Source organism: Coenobita brevimanus, chromosome 110, assembly GCF_032717465.1.
Source record: "Coenobita brevimanus isolate Jiangsu-jjx chromosome 110, ASM3271746v2, whole genome shotgun sequence".
Lineage (NCBI taxonomy): Eukaryota > Metazoa > Arthropoda > Malacostraca > Decapoda > Coenobitidae > Coenobita > Coenobita brevimanus.
In genome coordinates, this window is record NC_137063.1 from 5,239,608 (window position 1) to 5,263,407 (window position 23,800).

General features: G+C 43.0%; 1 protein-coding gene across 1 annotated transcript in view; it reads left to right on the top strand.

Annotated features, from left to right (window-relative positions):
- The window catches only part of LOC145417418 (uncharacterized), a 287,807-nt gene that overhangs the window by 127,180 nt on the left and 136,827 nt on the right, over positions 1-23,800 (top strand). Inside the window, exon 6 of the mRNA XM_080286100.1 lies at positions 44-284. Within this exon, the coding sequence (XP_080142226.1) occupies positions 44-284 (241 nt within the window). The remainder of the gene's footprint in view (positions 1-43; positions 285-23,800) is intronic.

The following is a 23,800-nucleotide window of genomic DNA, read 5'->3' on the forward strand; positions in this document are numbered from 1 at the left end:
TCTACATATGTAATGTATGTTTGTTTTGTTTCTTTCTTAGCAGCCTATCATGAAATCGTGGACAGATTTGTGGATCAAGTTCACTGAGTTGACACAGTTGTCAGTGACTGCTGAGGCCAATGTTGAGGTAGAGCATATTGGGCGGACACTGTTGGTTCTGTGTCAGGACCGGCACACTGCCTCACCAGATGCTCATGCTTCTGCTTTTTGCCTCATCGCTGATGTACTGACAGTTCTCACACAGTACTTCCGCTACACAGAGCTTGGCAAGAGCCCACCCAAAAGTAGGTCTTTTTTTTTTACCACCACCATTCAGTAACACCATTATTATCAGTCTTCAAAATGTTTCTCGTACAGTACTTTTCCCAACATCTTGTCCAACATAGTTAAAACCTTATATCGCTTGCAGGACATTGCCTGAATTACAACATACCTACTCATCAACCTACATACACCTTTGTGGTGTGATCCAGTGTGATACTGATCAAGGATTAAGAACAACCAGCACTTCCAAATGAACAAGAATTTAGTTATATGAATCTTCCCAGCATCTTGTCCAGCAAGGTTAAAACGTAATGTAGTTTGCAGAATACTGCCTGAATTACAGCATACATACTTTTGTGGTGTGATGAAGTATGACATTGGTCAAGAATTAAGAGTAAACAGCAATGCCATGTGAACAAGAATTTAGTTATATGAAGTATTTCAGTGTTCATTGTACCCAGGAGTGCAGAAAATTTTTTAGCCTTGTATGCCTTAAATTTTCACTACATAACTATCCTCACAGCCATCCACATAAAAAATTAGCCTGTAAACTGCAGCTCAGGGAAATGAAGTACCTTGCTTTTTGTGCATTGATTTTTTTTTTTTTTTTTTTTTTTTTTTTTTTTTTTTACTGCCTCGCAGACTTATTAATGTATGTGTATAAATTTGTAGATTGATGTCTGCTGTACTTTTGTTCTCACAGTTTCCTAAAGGTAAGCTTTTGTGATTAGGCTGAGAATTTTTATCCATCCATCCATCATCCAATCCTACATTGCCCCATGAGGAGCGTAGGAGCCCGGGGCTAGGCAGTTGGTCCTGAGTTACATGTTTATTTAATCAAAGACCTGTTGTATGGATATAACAGTGGGTTGCAAACTGTAGGTTGTGAGAGGAATTTCAGAGGGCTGCAGTGACAGATTATGATTAGACCAGGCACACAACATTCACAGGATGAACATCCATGAGTTCACTCATCCACAAGGTAACCTCAGAAGGTAAAATTTATATACAGTACACTGTATATATATATATATAAAAGTGTTTTCCAAAAGGGTGCCGAGTGCATCATGGTGCATGCATCACCTATCCTTAGTGGCACACGCATTCCCAGTCTTACACCTGAAGTTGTGTAGAGAACGTGCCTATACACACGCATTATCTACACAGTAATGTGCGGATGTGTGTGGGGGGAGGGGGGCAATTGTTGGTGCAGCAGTGGGTGTGGCAGTCAATGAAACTGTACCAGGTGAATGAGTTGTGTAGAGAATATACATGTATGAACAGTAATACACCAAGTTGCGCAGCATTCAGATTGGTGAAATGACACTTTGGCAGAGTAGGTGAGAATGAGAGGGCAAAAGAAGGAGTATGTATAGTTGTGAGTAAAAGATGGAAGAAGAGCATAAGAGAGTATGGATCAGTTGGGTCAAGGATTGTGTGGGTAAGATTGAAAGTTGGAATACAAATGTGGGCGATTTTGTGTGTGTGTATGCGCCAACGCAAGATTGTGCAAGCAGAGTGAGAGAAGAGTTCTGGACAAATGTGGAAGTGTGCATGGAAAAGTTTGGAAGGATTGAGAGAGTGTTTTTGATCGGTGATATGAATGGTAAAGTAGGGAATGTGAAGGTGGATGGAATAGTTGGTGGGTGGGGTGTGCCTGCTGAGATAGATGAGAATGGCAGTGCATTAGTGGACATTTGTGCTGGGAAGGGATTGGTGATGGCCAATGCTCTCTTTAGGCACAAAATGATCCACAGGTATACATGGCGAGTGATGAGAAGGGTGGGTGGTGAACTGAATGAAAGGAAGGCAATGATTGATTATGTGTGTGTGGATGAAAGGATGCGAAGATGTGTAATGGATGCAAGAGCTTATAGAGGTTGGGGGAGTGGATTTTTTGACCATTTAGATGGAGAAATAGAAGAAGGGAAGGATGGGAAGAAGGAGTATTTGTAAGGAGAGTGGAAAGGTTACAAGAGGATAAGAGAGAAGTGGAGGAACAATTGGGCAACTAAGAATTGGAGCAGATGGGGGATGTGGAAGGTGTTTGCAGGATATTCACAGAAGAAATATGTGCAGCATGTGATGTGGTGTGTGGAAGGAAGAGAAGATGGAGGGGTGTGCAAGGAACAGCGTGGTGGAATGAAGAGGTGAGACAGGCTGTGGCACAAAAGAAGAAAGCATACAATGAATGGATGAGAAATAGGGGTGTGGAAGAAGTTGAGAGGTGGAAGAGAGAGTTATATGTAGAAAGAAAGGTGAAAAGATTAGTAAGAGAGAGTAAGAAGAGAGTGGATGAGGAATTTGGAAGGAACTTGAGTGTAAAGTGGAGGGACTGTAAGAAAATGTTCTGGAAAGAGGTGAAGAGAGTAAGACAGGGTGGAAGTGAAGTTAGCAGGGGAGTGAAAGATAAAAATGGTAGATTACTAATGGAAAAGGGAGAAAAAGTGAGCAGATGGAGAGAACACTTTAAGGAATTGTTGAACATAGAGGATGGAAGTAATTCGAGTATAAGTGGCTGGGGAATGGCTGGGAGAAGGAGGGAGGTGAGAAGACAGGAAGGAATCAGTAGGATACAAGTTGTGGAAGCAGTAAGAAAGTTAAATTGGGGAAAGCCCCAGGAATTGATGGAGTGTGTGGTGAAATGCTGAAGCATGGGGGAGAGATAGTAGTAGAATGGATGTGGAAGATGTGCAGATTGGCCTGGGAGGAAGGTAGAGTCCCGGAGGATTGGAAGTCAGGAATAATTATTCCCTTGTACAAAAGAAAAGGGGAAAAAGAAGTGTGTGGTAATCATAGAGGTATTTGTCTTCTTAGTATAATAGGAAAAGTGTATGGTAGGATACTTATTGACAGAGTTGGAGGAAGAACAGAGGAATTAGTTGGAGAAGAACAGGGAGGCTTTAGGAAGGGAAGAGGTTATGTAGATCAGATATTCATTCTTAGATCTTTAATGGAAAAGTTTCTAGAGAAGAGAAAGAAGTTGTATGCGGCTTTCATGGATTTAGAGAAAGCATATGACATGGTGGATAGACAAGGATTGTGGAAAGTATTAAGAATATATGGAGTAGATGGGAAGTTGTTGAATGCTGTGAAGAGTATGTATGATGGTGCTAAGGCTGCAGTGCGTGTGGATGGTGAACTGAGTGAATTTTTCTCTTTGAAGGTTGGGTTGAAACAGGGATGTGTCATGTCTCCATGGATGTTCAATCTGTACATGGATGGGGTAATAAAAGAGATACAAGGTAGGGTAGTGGATGTTAGAGTGGCCCTGGTGAGAGAGGGTAGTGTTTGGAAACTCCCTGTACTGTTGTTTGCAGATGATACTGTGTTGTTGAAGACGAAGGAGAGCTGCAAGGCTTGTTGGATGAGTTTGGGAGAGTTTGTAAGAAATGGAATCTAAAGGTGAATGTAAGGATGAGTAAAGTGATGGTCTTTGAGAGAGGTGAAGTCAGTGAATGTACAGCGAGGTTGGATGGTGAGGAATTGGAAAATGTGAGTACTTTTAAGTACTTGGGTAGTGTGATGAGTAAGGATGGAGGTTTGGAGGGTGAAGTGCTTGAAACGGTACAGCAGGGAAGAAAGGTTGCTGGTTCCTTGAAAGCAGTGATAAGAGGCAGGGAAGTGAGCATGGAAGTGAAAAAGTTACTACATGACGGTATTGTGATACCAACTCTAACGTATGGAAGTGAAGCTTGGACATTGCTGGAAGGACACAAGTCAAGAGTGAGAGCAGTGGAAATGAGTTATTTAAGAGGAGCCTGTGGAGTCACATGGAGAGACAGGCTGACAAATGAGGATATAAAGGAGCGTTGTGGTGTGGATGTGGATGTGATGGGAAGCGTTAGGAGGAATACACTGAGGTGGTTTGGCCATGTGGAGAAGATGGAGGATGAAAGACTGACGAAGAGTGTGTATGTGAGTGAGGTGGAGGGAGGAAGAGGGAGGGGAAGGGCGAGGATGAGATGGAGAGGTATATTAGAGAGGAGGGTGTGAGTTGGGAGCGGAGCAGTGAAATGGCGGGGGACAGGGCGACATGGAGGCGATTTGTTTGTGGCCACCCCGAACGGGATTGAGGCGTCTGGCAATAGATTGATAGACATTTGCAACCAAAAAACCTCTTTTGCGCCCTCCGGCAGCACAAGCTTTGGATTCTCATCATGGCAACACCAGCACCAATACTCAGTTTCGGCCAGTTTCCTGCACGTGTTCAGTGTGTCTGCAAGTTGAGTGTTACACTCTCACGTCCTTGATTAATGATTGACGGAAATATCCTTCAAGTGGAGCCGGAGGTGGACTGGGTGGTAGTGGAAATGGTGTAAGAACACGTGAACCTGGAACAGCAGGCAGTAGAGGCAAGGCCAAGCGTGACTACCGCAAAGGGGTGAAGAAATGCAAGTATGATGACGAGTTAAAAAATAAAATCATACTCAATGAGGAATATTTGGGCTTTTAGAGGAGCACAAAAGGGAAGCTTCAAGGGAGAGGCATAACAGAGTGAATGTGCTGCTTCAAAGGGCACAACAAGAAAGCAGTGGTGGTGGTGGAAATGGTGTTGGAGAAAGTAGTGAGGCACACAAGCCCTATCCCAAAGCCTCAGCAAGCATAGAGTCCATTAAGTCGTTCACCCTGGTCTTTCTGGTGGGTGTTATGTTTGAATGAAGGGAATCTGTGTGTTACATATGTAAGTAATATTGCTAATACGTACTGTATTAATGTACATTGTATGATGTTTTTATGTTTAATTGTTAATTTATTGTTCCTTTATGATTTAATGTAACAGCAACATTTCAGATGACTTTAGGACATATTTAAAGTCAGAAATACACTAGGGGGGTGAGTTTTCTTATCAGGCCTGGTCCCTATTAGCTTTTTCCCCTTAAAGTCAAAACCCCAACTTTGGCGGCACTTTTCACTCTCCCCATTAGGTGCGAAACCTGGTGCCTTACTTTACATAATCTGCACAGTGATGTAAAGGTATGTGTAAGTGTGTTCATTGGTGTTGCAGTCTGTGTAATGGTCAGTGAAACTGTACCAAGTAAATGAGTGAGGGAGCCAGTCAGAGAGACAGAAAAAGCCAGTCAGTCTGGCATCACAGTGCAACTGATCACATTGTACGGACAGCACATACACAAACCCTTACATTAACATGTTTCAATGAAGTCCTGATGTAAGAGACGATGTTTCACAGATACTGTTTGTGTTTAGCAGTCAGTGGAGCAGTGCTCTGCGTGGCTGTTGACATGTGAGGTCCATGCGAGAAGCAGTCACAGGCAAAAGTTAACAGTTTTCTCCCAGCTTTGAATAGTGTCTTTCATATTTCTTATTCCTCCCTAAGCATTCTGTCTTCAATATTTTTTATTCCTCTCCAATCATTCTGTCTTCCATATTTCTTATTCCTCCCCAAATAACAGAATATTTTGTGTACTTATACTGACGTGTGATTCATATTGCTTTGACTGTAATAGTTTATATAATACCAGCCATAGACCCAGCTGGTTGTGACATCAAAATTATTCTCTTGGCTGTACATATACGTAGGATTTCGCGGCACTCAGCTGAGTGCTATTGTCACAGTCATGGAAAGCACCCCATGACTACTTTGGTGATGGTTCAGTAGAATATATGCAAATTCATTTGTTCAGTAGAGGATACGATTTGACAAGTATTAAAAATATTATTGTATGAAACTGTTAACTTTGCCTCAATATTCAGCTTCATTACAAAGAGGATGATATTAGAAACATGCTGTTTCCTTGACTTTTTAAGCAGGAGGGTTATATATAACCTTTATCCTTTTTATGTGGTAGGTGGGGGCACCCATCATCCACTCACTCTATGTAGTGTTGCCTTATGGTCACTACACAGAGTGACAAGCCAAATGGTTCCCTGTTCACAGGAAACCATTTACTACACTGGGTGGTAAACATATAACCAGGGTTTTTGGCTGGGTTAAGTTTTCCCCAGATTCCCCTATCAGAAAGCACTAAATCATTGCAGACATTTTGGAGAGCCTTGGAGGACCCAATACCTGCCCAGGGCCCCAACCAAATGGGCAGGTGTACATGGCCTTGTGGAATGTGAAAGGAGTGAATGAGGAGAGAAATAGGGTGGAAGTAGTGAATGTGTTCAAGAGTGCAAGATATGCCATGATGGTATTGTGTGAAACAAAGGTGAAAGGGTGTGAAGTGGAATGGGAAGGTGTAAAATGTGTAAGGTCGGGCACGAATGAATGAAGAAGATGCAAGGAAGGAGTTGCTCTGTAGATGAATGAATTGTAGCAGGCTGGAATGATAGACTACAAATGTGTCAGCTTGAGATGTATATATGTTAAGTTCAAGTTTGAGAAGGTGAAAGTGTCAGTGATTAGCATATGCACCATGTGATGACAGGAGTGAGACAGAGAAAGACAGATTTTGGGATGAGTGGGATGAAGCAGTAGGAGAAATACCCAGGAGTTATAAAGTGATTGTAATGGGCAACATGAATGGGAGAGTAGGCGCTGGCACTGACTAATATAGTGGGTAATAAGGTAGTATCAGGAGAGAGTGATTATGGGAAGCAACTGAAGGACGTGTGTCAGGAAAGGAGGTTGTGCTTTTGTAATTCTTATTTTAAACACAAAGATGCACATAAATATACGTGGTATAGAGGGAATGGAGATCGTGTTTAAAGGAGCCTGATTGATTACATGCTCGCAGAGATGTCAATTCTGGAAAGTGTTGCTGATATGAGGGCAGTGAGAGAACAGTGTGGAGGCTTGTCAGATAATATGATTGTGGCGTGCAAGATCAAGCTGAGAGGGGTGAGGTGGACCAAGAGAGAGAGGAGCAGTGAGGGAGGTAGACTGAAAGTCAAGAAGCTGAGTCTCAAAGAAATGGCAAATGAATACACGGCCAAAGTAGGGATGGAGTTAGAATCAGTGAATTGGAATTAAATGGATCTGGACAGCCTGTGGAATGCATATAGGGATTGCTTAGTTAGGAATGCTAAAGTGGTGTATGGTGTGGCAAGAGTAACAACAAAGAAGAAAGGTGCAGCATGGTGGGATGAGGAGGTAAAGACAGCAGTGGGGGAAAAGAGGAAGAAGTGGCTAGAGTGGGTACAGGACAGGGGTTCAGTTGAAATAGCTGAATATACTGAGAGCAAGAAGCAGGTAAAGAGACTAGTGATTAAGAAAAAGGAGAAGGTAAAAGATGATCATGAAAGAAAAATGAATGCAGATTACTTTGATAATAGGAAGATATTCTGGAAGGAGGTATAGAAATACAGAAGTAACATTGGAAAGAAATGTGAAGGTGGGAATGATGTAAGTTATAGTTTATTAATCCATGGGAACGAAGTAAGGACCAGATGGAAAGAATATTTTGAAAGTCTGATGAATGGGAATGGAGAAAGCAAAGCAGTAGTTAACATGATTGGTTTTAGGGGTGGACAGAGATGGAATAAAGTGCCAGGAAACATGACACTCGCAGAGGTGGAGAACACTGTGAAGTGGCTGAAAAATTTGAAAGCTGCTGGGGTTGGTGAGCTATACGGAGAGATGATTAAGTGTAGTGGAGAGAGCAGAATGAAGTGCATGTTGGAGATATGTAAGAAGGCATGGATGAGTGACACTGTGCCAGTAGAGTGGAAAAAGGCTGTGATTGTACCCCTGTACAGAAATAAAGGTGATTGAAGTTAGTGCAAGAATTATCGTGGCATAAGTCTGTTGAGTGTTGTAGGGAAGGTATATGGAAGAATATAAGAGAGATATTAGAAGTCTTAGTGGGTGATGAACAGGGTGGCTTTAGGAGTGTCAGAGGATGTGTGGATCAAATGTATGCGGTGAGACAGATAGTGGAGAAGGCTTGCGAGAGGGACTATGAGGTGTTTGTGGCATTTATGGATCTGGAATGTGCATATGAAAAGTGGATAGAGAAAGATTGTGGAAGGTTGTGCACATGTATGGTGTAGATGGTAAGCTGCTTAGGTGCTGTCAAGGGTTTCTGTGATGGTAGTGAGACATGTGTAAGGGTAAATGGGTATCTGTGTGAATGGTTGACAATCAACATGGGCATTCGACAAGGTTGTGTGATGTCCCCGTGGTTATTCATTATATTATATATATATATATATATATATATATATATATATATATATACACACACACATGAGTAATGGAGAGAGAGATGGCTTTGGTAATAAATGGTGGTGGATGGAATATCTCAAATTTGTTTTATGCTGATGATGCAGTGTTAATTGCAAATCCAGACAAGAGCTGGGTAGACTAGTGCAGAGTTTTGTTGATGTCTGTGAGCATCATGCCTTGTGAGTAACTGCAGAAAGAGTAAAGTGATGGTTATTGAGAGAGAAGGTTTCTCCCAGTGTGATGTTACAGTGAATGGAGAGAGACTGGAATTGGTGAGAGAGTTCAGATACTTAGGCACAGTGATAGAAAAGAGAGGAAAATGTGCAAAAGAAGTTGAAAGTAGAGTGACACAGGGAAGGAAAGTAGCTGGTGCCATGAAGGCTTTGATAACAAACAATGGCTAGAGTGTTGCAGTTGTGCACGGCTTGCATGATGAAGTGTTAGTGGCAGCTTTAACATACCGATGTGAGACTATGCTGTGGCATGAAAATTAAAAGGCATGAGTAAGAGTAGTGGAGGAGGGGCTGCTGAGGAATGTGTGTGGAGTACAGAGAGTGGATAGGATATGGAATAATATGATTCGTAAAAGATTCAGTGTGAAGAAGTCTGTGGACACCAGAATTGAAGAGAGTGTACCGAGATGGTATGGTCATATGGAGAGAATGGATGACAACAGAGTGGTTAAAAAGGTATATCTGAGTGAATTTGAAGGAGGGAGGAGGTGGGGTAGTTTCTTTTTGTTTTTGAAGGCTCCAACATGCATACATGCGTCGGCCATGGTCACTTAATGGCGGCTCTCTGTGCTGCTCGATCTCTGGCAGCCTCCCTGTTCAGACCCTTAACCCTGAGGTCACACTTAATGACCTCATCCCAGGTCTTTTTTGACCAACCCCTGGCAACCCAACCCCTACTATTAACGTTTCTCGCTTTCTACACCCAATTATCATCACCCATCCTCTCCACATGCCCAAACCACCTCAATCTACCTCTCCTCATCACATCAGCAATACTATCTATCTATCTATCTATAGCCCGACGCCCTAATTCCACAAAGGGTGGCCGCAGACAAAACGCCTCCAAGTCACTCTGTCACCCACCATTTGACTACCCTCCCCCAAACTCACCCCCCCCTCCCTCATATACCTCTCAACTCCATCCCTCCACCTCATCCTCGGTCTACCCCTCCCTCTCCCTCCCTCCACCTCACCTACATACACCCTCTTAGTCAGTCTTCCATTCTCCATTCTCTCCACATGTCCAAACCACCTCAGTGTATTTCTCCTAATCTTCTCAACCACATCCACATCTACCCCACAACGTTCCTTCACTTCTTCATTTGTCAACCTGTCCCTCCATGTCACTCCACATGCTCCTCTCAAGTAACTCATTTCCACTGCTCTCACTCTTGACTTGTTCCCCTCTTGCAAGGTCCATGCCTCGCTTCCATACGTCAGGGTAGGGATCACAATACTATCATGCAGTGACTTCTTAACTTCCATACTCACCTCCCTATTTCTCATCAATGCTTTCAGTGTACCAACAACCTTCCTTCCCTGCTGTACCCTTTCACGTACTTCATCCCCCAAAGTTCCATCCTTACTCATCACACTACCCAAGTACTTGAATGCACTCACATTCTCCATATCCTCACCATCCAACCTCACTGCACACTCTGTGACTTCATTCCTCTCAAACACCATAACTTTACTTTTGTTTACATTAACTTTCAGCTACCTCCTCCTACACACTGTCCCAAATTCATTCACCAAACCTTGCAACTCCCATTCATCTTCACTCAACAATACTGTATCATCAGCAAACAGCAACACCGGAAGCTTCCAAATCTCACCCTCATTCATTAGGGCCAGCCCCACATCCACTGCCCTACCTTGCACCTCCTTTACAACCCCATCCATATATATATTAAACAGCCATGGAGACATCACACACCCCTGTTTCAGTCCCACATTGAGATCAAAGAACTCACTCAGCTCACCATCCACTCGCACCCGTAGCCCTAGCTCCCTCGTACATACTCTTCACAGCACTCAACAATTTCCCCTCCACCCCATATATTCTTAATACCTTCCACATACCTTGCCTATCTATTCTGTCATAAGCTTTCTCCAAGTCCATGAAGGCAGCATACACTTTCCTTCCCTTCTCTAGATACTTCTCCACTAAACATCTTAGAACAAATATCTGATCTACACACCCTTTTCCCTTCCTAAATCCCCCTTGTTCTTCTCCAACCAGCTCCTCTGTCATATGCCTAACCCTATCTATGAGTATTCTGCCATATATTTTACCAGTCACACTAAGAAGGCAAATACCCCTATGGTTACCACATACTTCTCTTTCCCCTTTTCCTTTGTACAGAGGAACAATTATACCTGATTTCCAGTCCTCTGGAACCCTTCCCTCTTCCCAAGCCAATCTACACAACTTCCATATCCACTCCACAACAATCTCACCCCCATACTTAAGCATTTCACCACACACTCCATCAATTCCTGGGGCCTTTCCCAGCTTAATCTTCTTCATCGCTTCCACTACTTCCGCCCTACTGATCTCTTCCTCCCTCCTCTCATCTCTTCTTCTCCCAGCCATTCCCCAACCACTTATACTCACACTGCTCTCACTCTCTACATTCAACAAATCCTCAAAGTGCTCCTTCCATCTCCTCACTTTGTCTCTCTTCTCCACCAACAATCTATTATTCCTATCTTTTACTCCCATATTATTTCCCTTTTCACACTGCCTTACTTTCTTTACCTCCTTCCAAAACAATTTCTTACTCTCCCTCCATTTCACACTCAGATTCCTCCCAAACTCTTCATCCACTTTCTTCTTACTCTCCTTCACCAGTCTCTTAACCTCCCTTCTCCTGTTCACATATACCTCTCTCTTCTCTCTCTCATCTTCTCCCCTGCCTCTGCTCGCCAACCATTCACCATATGCAATACACTTTAGTCTTATCCTACCTACCTCTTAGCTCTTCCATCGTAAACCCCCTGCAGGCCTTGCACTCAGGGATGCACTGCACATCCACCTAATAGTTGTCATTTCTGTACGTTTGATCCTGTGAATATGCTCTTCCTTTACCGCCCCAGGCCTTGCACTCAGGGACGCGCTGCACATCCACCTAATACTGTAGTTGTCATTTCTGTACGTTTGAGCCTGTGAATATCCTCTTCCAATATTGCCTAGGTCTCTCTGCTATACAACATTACACTCTTGACACATGCTGCATACAAAGATCCCTTAGGATGTAGGGAGAGCCCACTCAGTGTCAGGAGAGGCAACAGCTCCCAAAACTTCTGTGGGTGCCGCCTCTAAGGCTCTGGTAGTGGTGAAAATACTCTTGAAGCACGTACAGTAATCCAGTGTTGTGCTACACTTAATTCTTTGAACTGTGAGTTATAATTGTTTAACACTGCACATTCTGTTCTTAATTGTGCCACACCAGTTTCAACCGCCACTTTGCGCTCCACACTTAATCCTTTGCACTCTAAATTCTAATTTCTTAACACTGCACAACACTGTAAATTCCCATGTAGTCTAATGGCGAGGTATTGCAGTTTATTCACTGTTCACAAAAACAAGCACGTGCGGCATCCATTGAGATGAACACCTACCCTTGATGATGGTTAGGTGGTAACTGGGGACAGGGTTGCCAGATCTGAGCTCAGCTACTTTATCAAACCCCTCAATTTTCATCATCAAATTTAACTTTTCATTACCAAATTCTTATAGGAAGCATTTATTCTTCACTAATTATATATACAAATGGAAATAATCACTCTCCTTATAATTAGCAGCATGCTCATTTTTGCACTATGTATGCTAACAGATTAATCAAAGAGAGCAAACAGTCCACTGTCTCCATTCTCTATATCATCATACATGTGAAAAATCTGGTAATGGATCATGCTGATTTGCTACCAGATGAACGTTTCAGTACCAAATTGGCCCACGTTTGGTAATGAAAAACACCTCCCCTGACTAGAGAGGGGGGAGGAAGGAAGGAAAAGGTGAAGGGGCCATATATAAGCAACGGCTGTTTGGTGCCGTGCAGTGCCGCGCGGCAATTTCAAAATATGGGTGAGAAAAAATTCAGATTTTGGGGGAATTTTTTTTCTTTTTTTGGCCATTTTTTGGTTCCAAAGATCCAGGCCCACAATGTCCGGAAAGTGGGCATCCGGATAGTACAGGGATTACTATTCACAATGGTAGTTAGGCAGTAAGTGGGGAGGGGGGGGGAGGAAGGGGTGAAGAGGCCATGTGTAAACACAGCTTTTCAGCACCTGCGCTGATATCATTTTTTTTTTTTTTTTTTGCTGGTTCTTTGAAAGCAGTGATAAGAAACAGGGAAGTGAGTACGGAAGTGAAAAAGTTACTACATGACAGTATTGTGATACCAAGTTTAACGTATGGAAGTGAAGCTTGGACGTTTCTGGAAGGACACAAGTCAAGAGTGAGAGCAGTGGAAGTGAGTTATTTAAGAGGAGCCTGTGAAGTCACATGGAGAGACAGGCTGATGAATGAGGATATAAAGGAGCATTGTAGTGTGGATGTGGATGTGATAGGAAGCCTTAGGAGGAATACGCTGAGGTGGTTTGGCCATGTGGAGAGGATGGAGGGTGAAAGACTGACGAAGAGAGTGTATGTGAGTGAGGTGGTGGGGGGAAGAGGGAGGGGGAGGCCGAGGATGAGATGGAGGGATGAGGTGAAGAGGTATATGCGAGAGGGGTGTGTGAGTTGGGAGCAGGGTAGTGAAATGGCGGGGGACAGGGCGATTTGTTTGTGGCCACCCCAAACAGGATTGAGGCATCTGGCAATAGATAGATAGATAGATATATAATCATGCCTAATGCACGCATTGCAGCAAGTGGGAGGAAAACAAGACCCAGTATGGTACTCTTCTGACAGTTCCCAAAGGCACAAACAAGGTTGGGGAAAAAAAATCACAGATTAAAAAAAAAATCATTTAAATTAAAAAAAATCCGATTAAAAAAAAAATGTTTTTTATTTATTTTATTTTTTTTAATCGATGATTTTTCCAGCCCAGATATATATATATATATATACAGTAATCCCTCCAATATCCGACGTAATAGAGCCATAGGCAGGTCCGGATAGTGTTCCTGTCCAGATATTGGGCCCCAGCTTCTGGACTTGTACTTACGGACCCTAACTCAGAAAAATACCTATACAACTCCCTCTGGACATGCATAGCACCTATTTAAGACCCAAATCACACCAATAAGGGACATAAAAGACTGAAATAAATGCAAAAGAAGCATAAAATGAGGTTTTTGAGGTAGATTCATACAATATTAAACATTCTGGGTACTTACAAGTCCCTGGCTCCTGGACTGGTAGTTATGGACCCTAACCTAGCCTAACTCAGAAAAACACTTTCCTACTGCACATGCATAGCACCTAAGACATAGCATATTCACACCAATAAGGGACATAAAAGAGTGAAATGAGGTGTTTGAGGTAAGTATAGTATGGAAAATACAGTAGAGTACTGTATGAAACATTCTGCCTACTTACAGCAAGTCCACGGCCATCTCGATGAATAACCGCCTCCCTTCAGACTCTGACAGTAAGAAGGATTTCCTGAAGCACTTGCAGTACACTGTTCATGAAGTCTTGCACTGAACTTAGTCATTCACACTCAGATGTCCATTCTCTTCACAGTGTGCACTCTTGTCTAACTTATGCTCCATTGTAACTTGATAAGTGTTGCACTCTGCACTTTAACTCTTTCCACTCTTATAACCATTTTCTAAAGCAAAAACACACGTCAATTTACGTTAAATTTAGTTCAAAAATTGTTTGTCTTTTCACTCACAACTGTAAATCCTTAACACAATGCACTTTTTTTCACTGCACAACACTGTAAATTCTCGTGTGGTCTAGTGGAGAAGTTCTTGGGATCTATGCACTGTCAGAGTCCGAGAGTATCACTGGCAGGTGACCTAGGGGTGCGTCACTGGGTCATGGTGATGGCGTACCCACTGCAGACGACTCTGAAGATAGACGCAAACTCATGTCGAGCAGTGACTCCACCGTGGCTGATGTGCTGGGCTGTGGCTCAGAGCATGAGGGCCTGTCTTGGGGAGGCAACGGAGTGGAGCCAGGGCTGGGCACTTCGGGGGTCATGGGCCTGAAAAAACTGTCAATGGTTGATTGACGCAAGGAACGACGATTCTGACGATTGATGATGTGCTGCCTGGAAGCACGCACTTCCTCCACAAGTCCCAAGGGCCCTATCTCCCTGTCTCAGTCCTTGTGTTCCAGGTAGTCCAGAACGAACTCTAGGTGTTCCCGGAGTGCGCTTAGCTTGGGGATGGCTGGAGTTGTGTCATGCTGAGAGGAGTCTGCATCATCGTCGCCGTCTTCGTCGGAATCATCAAGCTGGGTACTGACATCTGCAACTGAAGATGCGATCTTGGTATCAGACAAGGTCTGAAACCCAGGATCGCCCTCGTCGTCATCCAACCACTCACGCACATCGTCCACATCAACATCGTCGCCATACGTACGTAGACATGCATGGAAGTCATCCATGTCAAAACCTAGGAAATCGTACTCCACATCCGTTCCGAGAAGCAGACGAGACCAACCATTTTCTAGAGTCTTGACAGGGACTTCCTTCCATGCACTGGCCCAGTTGTAGATTGCAGACTTGATGTTGTAGCGGTGAAGGTTTTCCAAAATCCGCTGGCCTCGCGTGTCCCGTCCCTCCCAGCTCTCGTCCTCGTCCTCGAGAACAACCATCACCTCATCCAGGAACATCCTTCGGTACAGCCTTTTCGTTGCTACGATCACTCCTTGGTCCATTGGTTGGATGAGAGCAGTTGTATTAGGTGGCAGAAACATGCATCTAATCCGGCCATTCTCAGCCACCAAGTCCTTGTCGCACGGGTGGGCAGGTGCATTGTTGAGGAGAAGGAGGGCCTTTACCTGGTCGTGTGGGATTCCCAGTGTCTCCGTCTGGTAATGTATGACCTCCTTGACGAAATGGTGGTGGAACCAGTCTTTGAAGATCTGGGCTGTAAACCATGCCTTCAAAGAATGGTACTAGACGACAGGAAGGACATCCATCACCCCACGAAGACACCGAAACTGCTTTGCGCGGCCAACAATAATGGGCTCAAGCCGGCGCATGCCGTTAGCATTGGCACAACACAAAGCAGATATCTGTTCCTTGGAGAGCTTGCAACCAGGTACATGCTTTTCTTTCTCCCCGGCTAGAGTGTTCATTGGCAAAGAGCGATAGAATAAACCAGTTTCGTCAGCGTTGTAGACTTCACCGAGAGTGAGGCCTTCCCTGTCGATCAAGCCCTTCACCTTGTGCCGAAATTCGTCAACTCCATCCTCGTTAGCGTCCAAAGCTTCGCCATGAGCTCTATGGTTGGTAAGGCCATGCCGTAACTTAAACGTGAAGAGCCAACACTCGGATGCCTTGAAGTCTAGGGCATCGTGAAGCCTGGGAAACTTCTCAGCAGCAGTCTTCAGCTCCATACCACGTACCATTACACCAGCAGCACGTTGCTGTCGATACCAAATCAACGTGGAGCGGTCAACTTCAGCAAACTTAGGAGTAAACATCACCTTCCTCTCCACATTGCGTTTGCTTCTCTACAAGAAGTCAGCCGTGTACTGCATGAGTTTTTGCCTTGGGATCTCTTAATATCAACCAAAGCAGGTCGGACCAGGTTGAACTCGCGGAGAATGCGGGAAGAAGACCACCCCGCATCTACTTTCTCCAATATCTCCCGTTTGTTCTCCAGAGTCAACACCACTCTCTTGCTCTTCTCAGGCGGTGGGGCCATCATCATCACACACGAAGGAGAGGCACGAGAGCAGCAGGAGTACCTGCAGCAGGTAAGGCACCACCACAAAAGCGTGCACGTGGGCAGCCTTGACGACGAGTGTGCACTTGCGACGAGAGGCAGGCGGAAAGTGGGGAGGATGCAGGGGCGCTCCAGTGGATGTCGGAGGAATGACTCACCACAACAAAGCTGTCCCGCGTGCCAAGTTCAAATTACGTGCCCCTCCCCACCGTTTTGGGAACATTGGATCCCAGGACGATTATGTCTGGTTAGTGGAGATGTTCGGATATTAGGGGGATTATTTTATATATGAGGCGTTGAGAATAGTAGTGACGTAAGCGCCACCTCGGACGATTTTCAGTTATGTACACCATTGTCTTCCCCCGGCCTTCCTCTGTCTGCGGCAACAACTAAACAGTCAGAATTCAACCCGGAAAATGGTCGAAAACCCTTTACCTTAGAGTGGTACCTGCGGCTCTACGCGCGTCACCCAAAAAAATGTTCTCAAGTTGACTCTGCCTAGTGTAAGCGCCACGGGCAGCCAATGGCATGAGGGAACTTGCTCCTGCCGTTGAGTTATTATAGCACTTTCTTCCTCCTGTGCCTGGACACACAACTGAGTAGTCAGAAGACAACTCGCAACACGGTCAAAATCCCTGTTGTATTGAAGGTACTGTATTACCGACCCTATGGGCTCACCCAGAAAAATTGCACTCAGAGTTTACCTACGTGAGCGTATCCGCCAGTGCCAGAAGACGCGGGGCTGAGCAGCCAATGGGAGGCGGGAACGAGCTCCCGTGACTGATGACGCCCCGTTCTCGCCTCTTCCCTTCCCCCCGACCACCACAGTCGTCCTACCTCCTCCCTCCCCACCACACTGAAATTTATTGATTTTCCTTTTTTTCTGTGTGCGTTCGTAAGAACGTTTGTGCCGGCGGTATGAGTGATTCAACGGAGAGTGAGGATGACCCTGGAGTGCCTCTAAGTAGAAAAAGAGGGCCCCAGTGCAGTGAGTGGCGGTCAAACGTGGTGAAAAAGAGATGCAATCCAGGTGAAGCGTATGTGAGTAGGGTCAGTATGTGCAAAATCCGGTGATTTTACGTAAAATTTTTATTTTTAAGATCTACCTATGGAGAAAAACGCAGTTAATGTGGCAATATTCAGATTGTGGTATGTGAATGTATTACTGTATGGAAAGCCCTGTAATAGAGCTTCAATTTAAAAGAAACACAAGCTTCCTATCATATCCCACTATAAAGTTATCACAGTCTGAAGATTGCAAAACTTTAACTGCGTTTTTCTCCATTGTTTATATATGGCGTTTACGTCAGTACTATTCTCAACACCTCATATATACAGTAAAAGTCCAATATTTCGGCATCCAATTCCCCGGCAAATCTGACATTTCGGCAGTTTTGAGAAATAGTCCCATTTACGAAAATCTCCGATCGTTCGGCAGATTCTCCTATTTTTTTCATCAGTCTTGAAATTCTCCATGAGGCTCGCCAGCTAGCTACCCGCCTTTACCCACCTTAGTGAGTGAGATAGTGAAAGTGATGGAACGAGTCTACCACTGCCATGAAGCTCAGAGGCTAGCTCTTTCTCCTATAGCATAAAGAGAGGACAAACATGTAGTGAGTCTAGCATGGGAAAGAGAATCTGTTTCGCCATTCTTCCGAGTTGTTGCCGTGCTGCTGCCGACTTCTCTTGATTCTTCTGTGTGCTTTGTGAACTTCGTACCGAAATACCTCTGAAATTACTATTCGAGTGTGCTGTAAGCACCGTAACATTAGACAGGAGCTTTGTAACACCTGAGTGGACCAGCCGTGTGTTGTGAACAGTATAAACATCTGCGTGCTTTGAAAATGGCCTCCACGTGTGGAAAGTTAACTGGTGTTAGCAAGAAGCGTACACATAAGATGTGGACTTCTTCCAGCAGTAGCAGACTCCAATCAACCCCTTCTATTGTACATATGTAAATAAGGAACCTACTATAAGTTTAGGTAAGTGCAAGTGAACTTGTAGGCCTACTGTACCATTACATTTATATACAGTATGTTCACTAATTTCTTTATTTTTCATATTCATGTACAGTACACCCTCATTATCGACGGGGGATAGGTACCTAAGATACCCGTCGATGCCTAAAACCGTCGATACCGATTTTCGTCTGGTCAGGTACCCTTTATTTATATATCCCTTCAATCACTCGTATGTAATATGGAGTTTAGTTTTAGTGTTTCTTAGAAATAAATTAGTTAGGCAATTGAAAAACTGAATATCATAATAAAACTACTTATATTAAGTAAAGAATTATGGAAAATATAGCATAATCTCTGATGTTGATGCATAGTGGTCGTACACTGGACCTCAACATGTAATGGCTGCTGTATCATCACTTCTCTCTCCACTTACACCTCACTTCATGTAAAAATAAAAGGTGAAACCAGCAGTTGTAGCCATCCATATGTTTACATAACCGAGTGTGTAAAAAAAAAAAAAAAAAAAAAAAAGCAGCAGTGGTGGTCATTCATACGTTCTAATAACTGAGAGTGTGGGGCAAGTGTTACGTTAGATCAGCTGTTCGCACCGATCTTCACAACACACGCCAGTGCTGCTAGCTCATACCAGAGAGACCACGCTCTCCTATTTACTTTCATTCTCAAGAGCTTCCTTTCATTCTTGATATTCCATTTCTCCCAGACCTAAATTTTCACGACTGTATGGCAGTTTATGCTATCAAAGATGAATCTTAGCCTAGCTTTCACTAGGATCTTCTTTTAGGAAAATTCAACTCTCCTTATGCTCGTATATTTCATATTTAATCTTTGCCTAACTTTTGCAAGAAATATCCTTTATTGACAAAAAATCCAACTTGTCTTTAACATTATAACAAATGATACAGGAGCATGGGTTTTATCACATGTCCTTCTGCATTACCACACAACAGCACAGACACACGATCTTTTGCTGCTTTAAAGCCTGGCGCACTTTTCTCCTTCTTCGAAATGTACGTTCTTTTAGGCATTTTCTTCCACCACAGGCGTGTTTCGTCCGCATTAAACACTTGTTCATGCCTGTACCCTTTCTCCCTTATAAGTTCAGCAAAGTCACGTGGGTACGATTCTCCTGCTATCTGATCTGCTGAAGCTGCTACACCAGTCATCCTAATGTTATGTAGGCCATACCTTTTCTTAAAATTCTCGAACCAGCCCTTGCTGGCTGCAAATTTCTTTTGCCTAGAAGCACCAACATTACTAGGCCTATCACCATCGTCATTACTTTCATCACCATCATCACTATTTTCACCTGCCTCACTTTCATCACCATTATCTTCACCAACACCACTGCTTTCACCAGCAAACCGAGCGTAGAGTTGTTTTGCTTTGTTTCAGATGAACTGGGAGTCTAGCGGCACGTGTCGACGGTTTAAGTCCTCAATCCAAATATTCAGTGCCTTTTCCACCTTCACCAAGGCATCATCTCTCACATGCATTGTTACTTTAGCCGATCCTGGTGTGCACGAAGCCAGAGCATCTTTAATGTCTTTTTCTCTCCATTTTATGCCACGAACACTGGACTCATTCATGCCATACTCGCGACCAACCGCTGCATAGCTCATTCCACTTCTAAGTTTTTGTAATATTTCGTTCTTTACTTCCAAGGTAAGTACTTTCCTTGCTCTCTTAGCTGCCTTATTTCCAGTTGGAGTGTTACAAGGGCGCTTCGGAGCCTTGATGATCGCGAAAGCACGATAGATGTGGCCGAACACGATATGAGAACAACAGACAAACGTGTACTGATGCTGTTGTTTGTTGGGTCGGCGGGAACATGCTACGAGCAGCCAGAGACACCTGGCAGGATGGCGCGCAAACTTGCTAGGAGGTGCCAATACAATTCTTTATTTTTTTATTTTTTTAATAATAATAATTTAACTCCCAGGAGACAAAAAAAACTGTCGATAATCAAATCCGTCAATAAAAAAATCGTCGATAATGAGGGTGTACTGTATAGTACTGTATTCATTACAGTATTGTACAGTATCAGACAGTATACAGTACTCTCTCCAAACACATTTGTAATGATATGAGTAATGATGATAGTGTTCACCGAAACATATAAGGTACTGAGTGGGTAGGGTTTTCGATAATTCGGCAATTTTGATATTTCGGCACTTGCCTGGTCCCATAGATGCCAAAAAATCGGACTTCTACTGTGTATGTATATATATATATAATATATATATATATATATATATATATATATAATATATATATATATATATATATATATATATAACATGGTAGGTGGGTCTCTCACCATCCACTCACTCAATGTAGTGCAGCTCTCGGGTGTCGCCCTGTCCTCTCCTCCATCCTTCATTCCTTCCATCTTCTTCTATCTTTCCTTCATTCTGTCCTTGTCCTTCTGCCTACAGGTGCCTTCACACTCCCTCTTCTGTCTTTCATTCCTTCATTCTTTCCTCTTTCTTCTGCCTATGGGTGACTCTACACTAAGTGACAAGCCAAATGGTTTCCTGTACACCAGGAAACTATTTACTGCGCTGGATGGTAACCATATAACCAAATTTTGGCGTCCGGTGGTTTAGTGGGTATTTATTGTGCTCTAATCGGATTGAGCTGGTGATGGCTTATATCCAAGCTGTGGTATGGGTTTATTACTCATGTAATGGCACTCAAGGATGAGTGAGGTTGGTCACTGTCATCTTAAATGTCAGGACCAACTGCCTAGCCTCGGGCTCCTACGCTCCTAATGGGGCAACGTAGGATTGGATGATGGATGGATGGATATATATATATGTAATATATATATTTATATAATATATATACAGTAAAAGTCCAATTCTTTGGCATCCAATTCCCCGACAGATCTGACATTTCGGCAGTTTTGAGAAATAGTCCCATTTACGAAAATCTCTGATCGTTCGGCAAATTTTCCGATTTTTTCGTCAGTCTTGAAATTCTCCATGAGGACCCTCTACTACTGGGGACTTCTTCCAGCAGTAGCAGACTCCAATCAACCCCTTCTATTGTACATATGTAAATAAGGAACCTACTATAAGTTTAGGTAAGTGCATGTGAACTTGTAGGCCTACTGTACCATTACATTTATATACAGTATGTTCACTAATTTCTTTATTTTTCATATTCATGTATAGTACTGTATTCATTACAGTATTGTACAGTATCAAACAGTATACAGTACTCTCTCCAAACACATTTGTAATGATATGAGTAGTGATGATAGTGTTCACCGAAACATATAAGGTATTGAGTGGGTAGGGTTTTTGATAATTTGGCAATTTTGATTTTTCGGCACTAGCCTGGTCCCATAGATGCCGAAAAATCGGACTTCTACTGTAAATATATATCATCATTATCAGCCATTGAGGTCCACTGGAAGACCGGCTTATCCCTATGAAAGCAGGGACGATACAGCCAATGTATCTCTACCCAGTGGCTTAAGCTGTCTGGTAAAGACTGTATGTATGGTGAGAAGTTCTTGCGAATGTGATTGTAGTGTTGTAGTGGCTTTGGATGTGTGTGTTGTGTGTGAACCAAGTGTAATTGGCCCGCCTTAAGTCAACTGGGTGTAAGCATTCTAGTATACGACACTGGTTCAACCACAGCACCCGTGATGTCCGCCAAAGCAGTAAGTGGTTTAGTGAACGCTTCCCAAAGTTTTTACAACTCTGGTAGGAAACGAACCCACATCCACCAGCTTGCGAGAGGCACACTCTACCACTGTACCACAGAGGCACCACACACACACATATATATGTATATATATATATATATACAGTAATCCCGCATGTTTCGCGGTAGTTATGTTCTTGTAACCCCCGCGAAAATTTAAATCCGCGAATACTCTATTAACAATTGAATCTTGCACTTGTGTCCACCATGCTGCCCATCACACAGTCCATGTCCATACTGATTGCGAGACAATTCGCCGTCAGACAATTCCCCGTCAAAACATGGACGATTCCCCTTCAGAACAATTCGCACCCTGGACGATTCCCCGCCATTTTATAAATATACTAATCAATACTTTTATAAATATACTTATTATTAATTAATCAATACTTTAATAACTATATTTCAGGGGGATCCGTGATCCAGCAAAGTCTATGTTCAGTAGCGTAGGTTCTGGATATTATTTATTAGTTGCACCTTTAGTCAATAATTAACTTGTTTCTTCCTCGCTGTAGTCGCCTTTGAATTATATTCTAGCGTCACCCATAGCTATCTTCATTAATGAAGGCGAATTATCTTGTGTTTGTTGTGACTGCGAATTGTCCCGAAACCTCCATACTCATCCCGAAATACCTTCTTACAAGATTGAAAGCACATACTCCATTATGAAGGAAAAACGTAAACACCGTACTGTAATACACAATTATCTACATATTTATTCACAAAACAGTACAAAATGAAAAGATGCATTAACTGGTGATAGCAAACGCTCGCACGGTCGCTTCTTAGCTTGTCCAGTAACACAATTTTCTCTGCTGTCATAACTTTTCTTGATCGTTTTGTCACTTTGGAGTGTTTACTAATTGTATTATTAGCCTTTGGTGAGGCTGGCTTACGTCCTGGGGCCATGTGGAAAGCAAGTGGGAGGCAGGAGGCTCGTATCATATTGCAGTTACAAGAACACCAAACACGTGAGGCAGTCAGGCGTTGACTGAAGAATGTGGGGCAGAGAGCAGTGTTGCCATATCCAAACAACGAAATTATGCTAGGGCAGTGAAAAAATTATGCTAGATTGAGCAAATTTGTTCCAAGTAAAAAATGAATTATACTAACTTGAAGCTAAATAATAAAATTCTATACATATTCATGCTACATATTAATTATGTACTGTTTACTATGAAAATATTAAAATGAACCTACATACAGTAAGAGGGTAAATATCGGTTTTCTGCCCATACTGCTTTTTCCCACGAAACTTACGTTTTTCTGATGGATTTTGATGTGATTCATTCGATTTTGAGCATCATTTCCGTCGGAAATAACCAGATTTTGAGATATGACCCCCCCCCATCCCCCTGCAACAATGGGGGAGCTTTGGGGAATCGGGGGTTATAGGGAGGGGGGGAAACACAGAAAATGGTCATTTCCGACTGAAATGAAGCTGAAAATCGAATGAATCATACCAAAATCCATCGGAAAAACCTAGGTTTCATGGGTAAAATACAAAGCTCAAACTTATCCTAACCAAACCAAACCTAACCGAACCAAACCGAACCTAACCTAAAACCTAACCTAACCTAATCCAACCCAACCTAATCCAACCCAACCAAGCCCAAACTGAAAGTAACCAACTATTCAAACCTTACATCTTCTTACCTTATTCGTCTCTCTCTCTCTCTCTCTCTCTCTCTCTGATTTGTAGCTTTTATAAAATTATTCCAAAAATATTCCATTCCATTCTAAATTATACTAGAATGATGCTAAAACTTCTAATATGCTAAAAAATATTCCAGACTCGAAAATTTTATCAAAATTATGCTAAAAGAATAAAATTATGC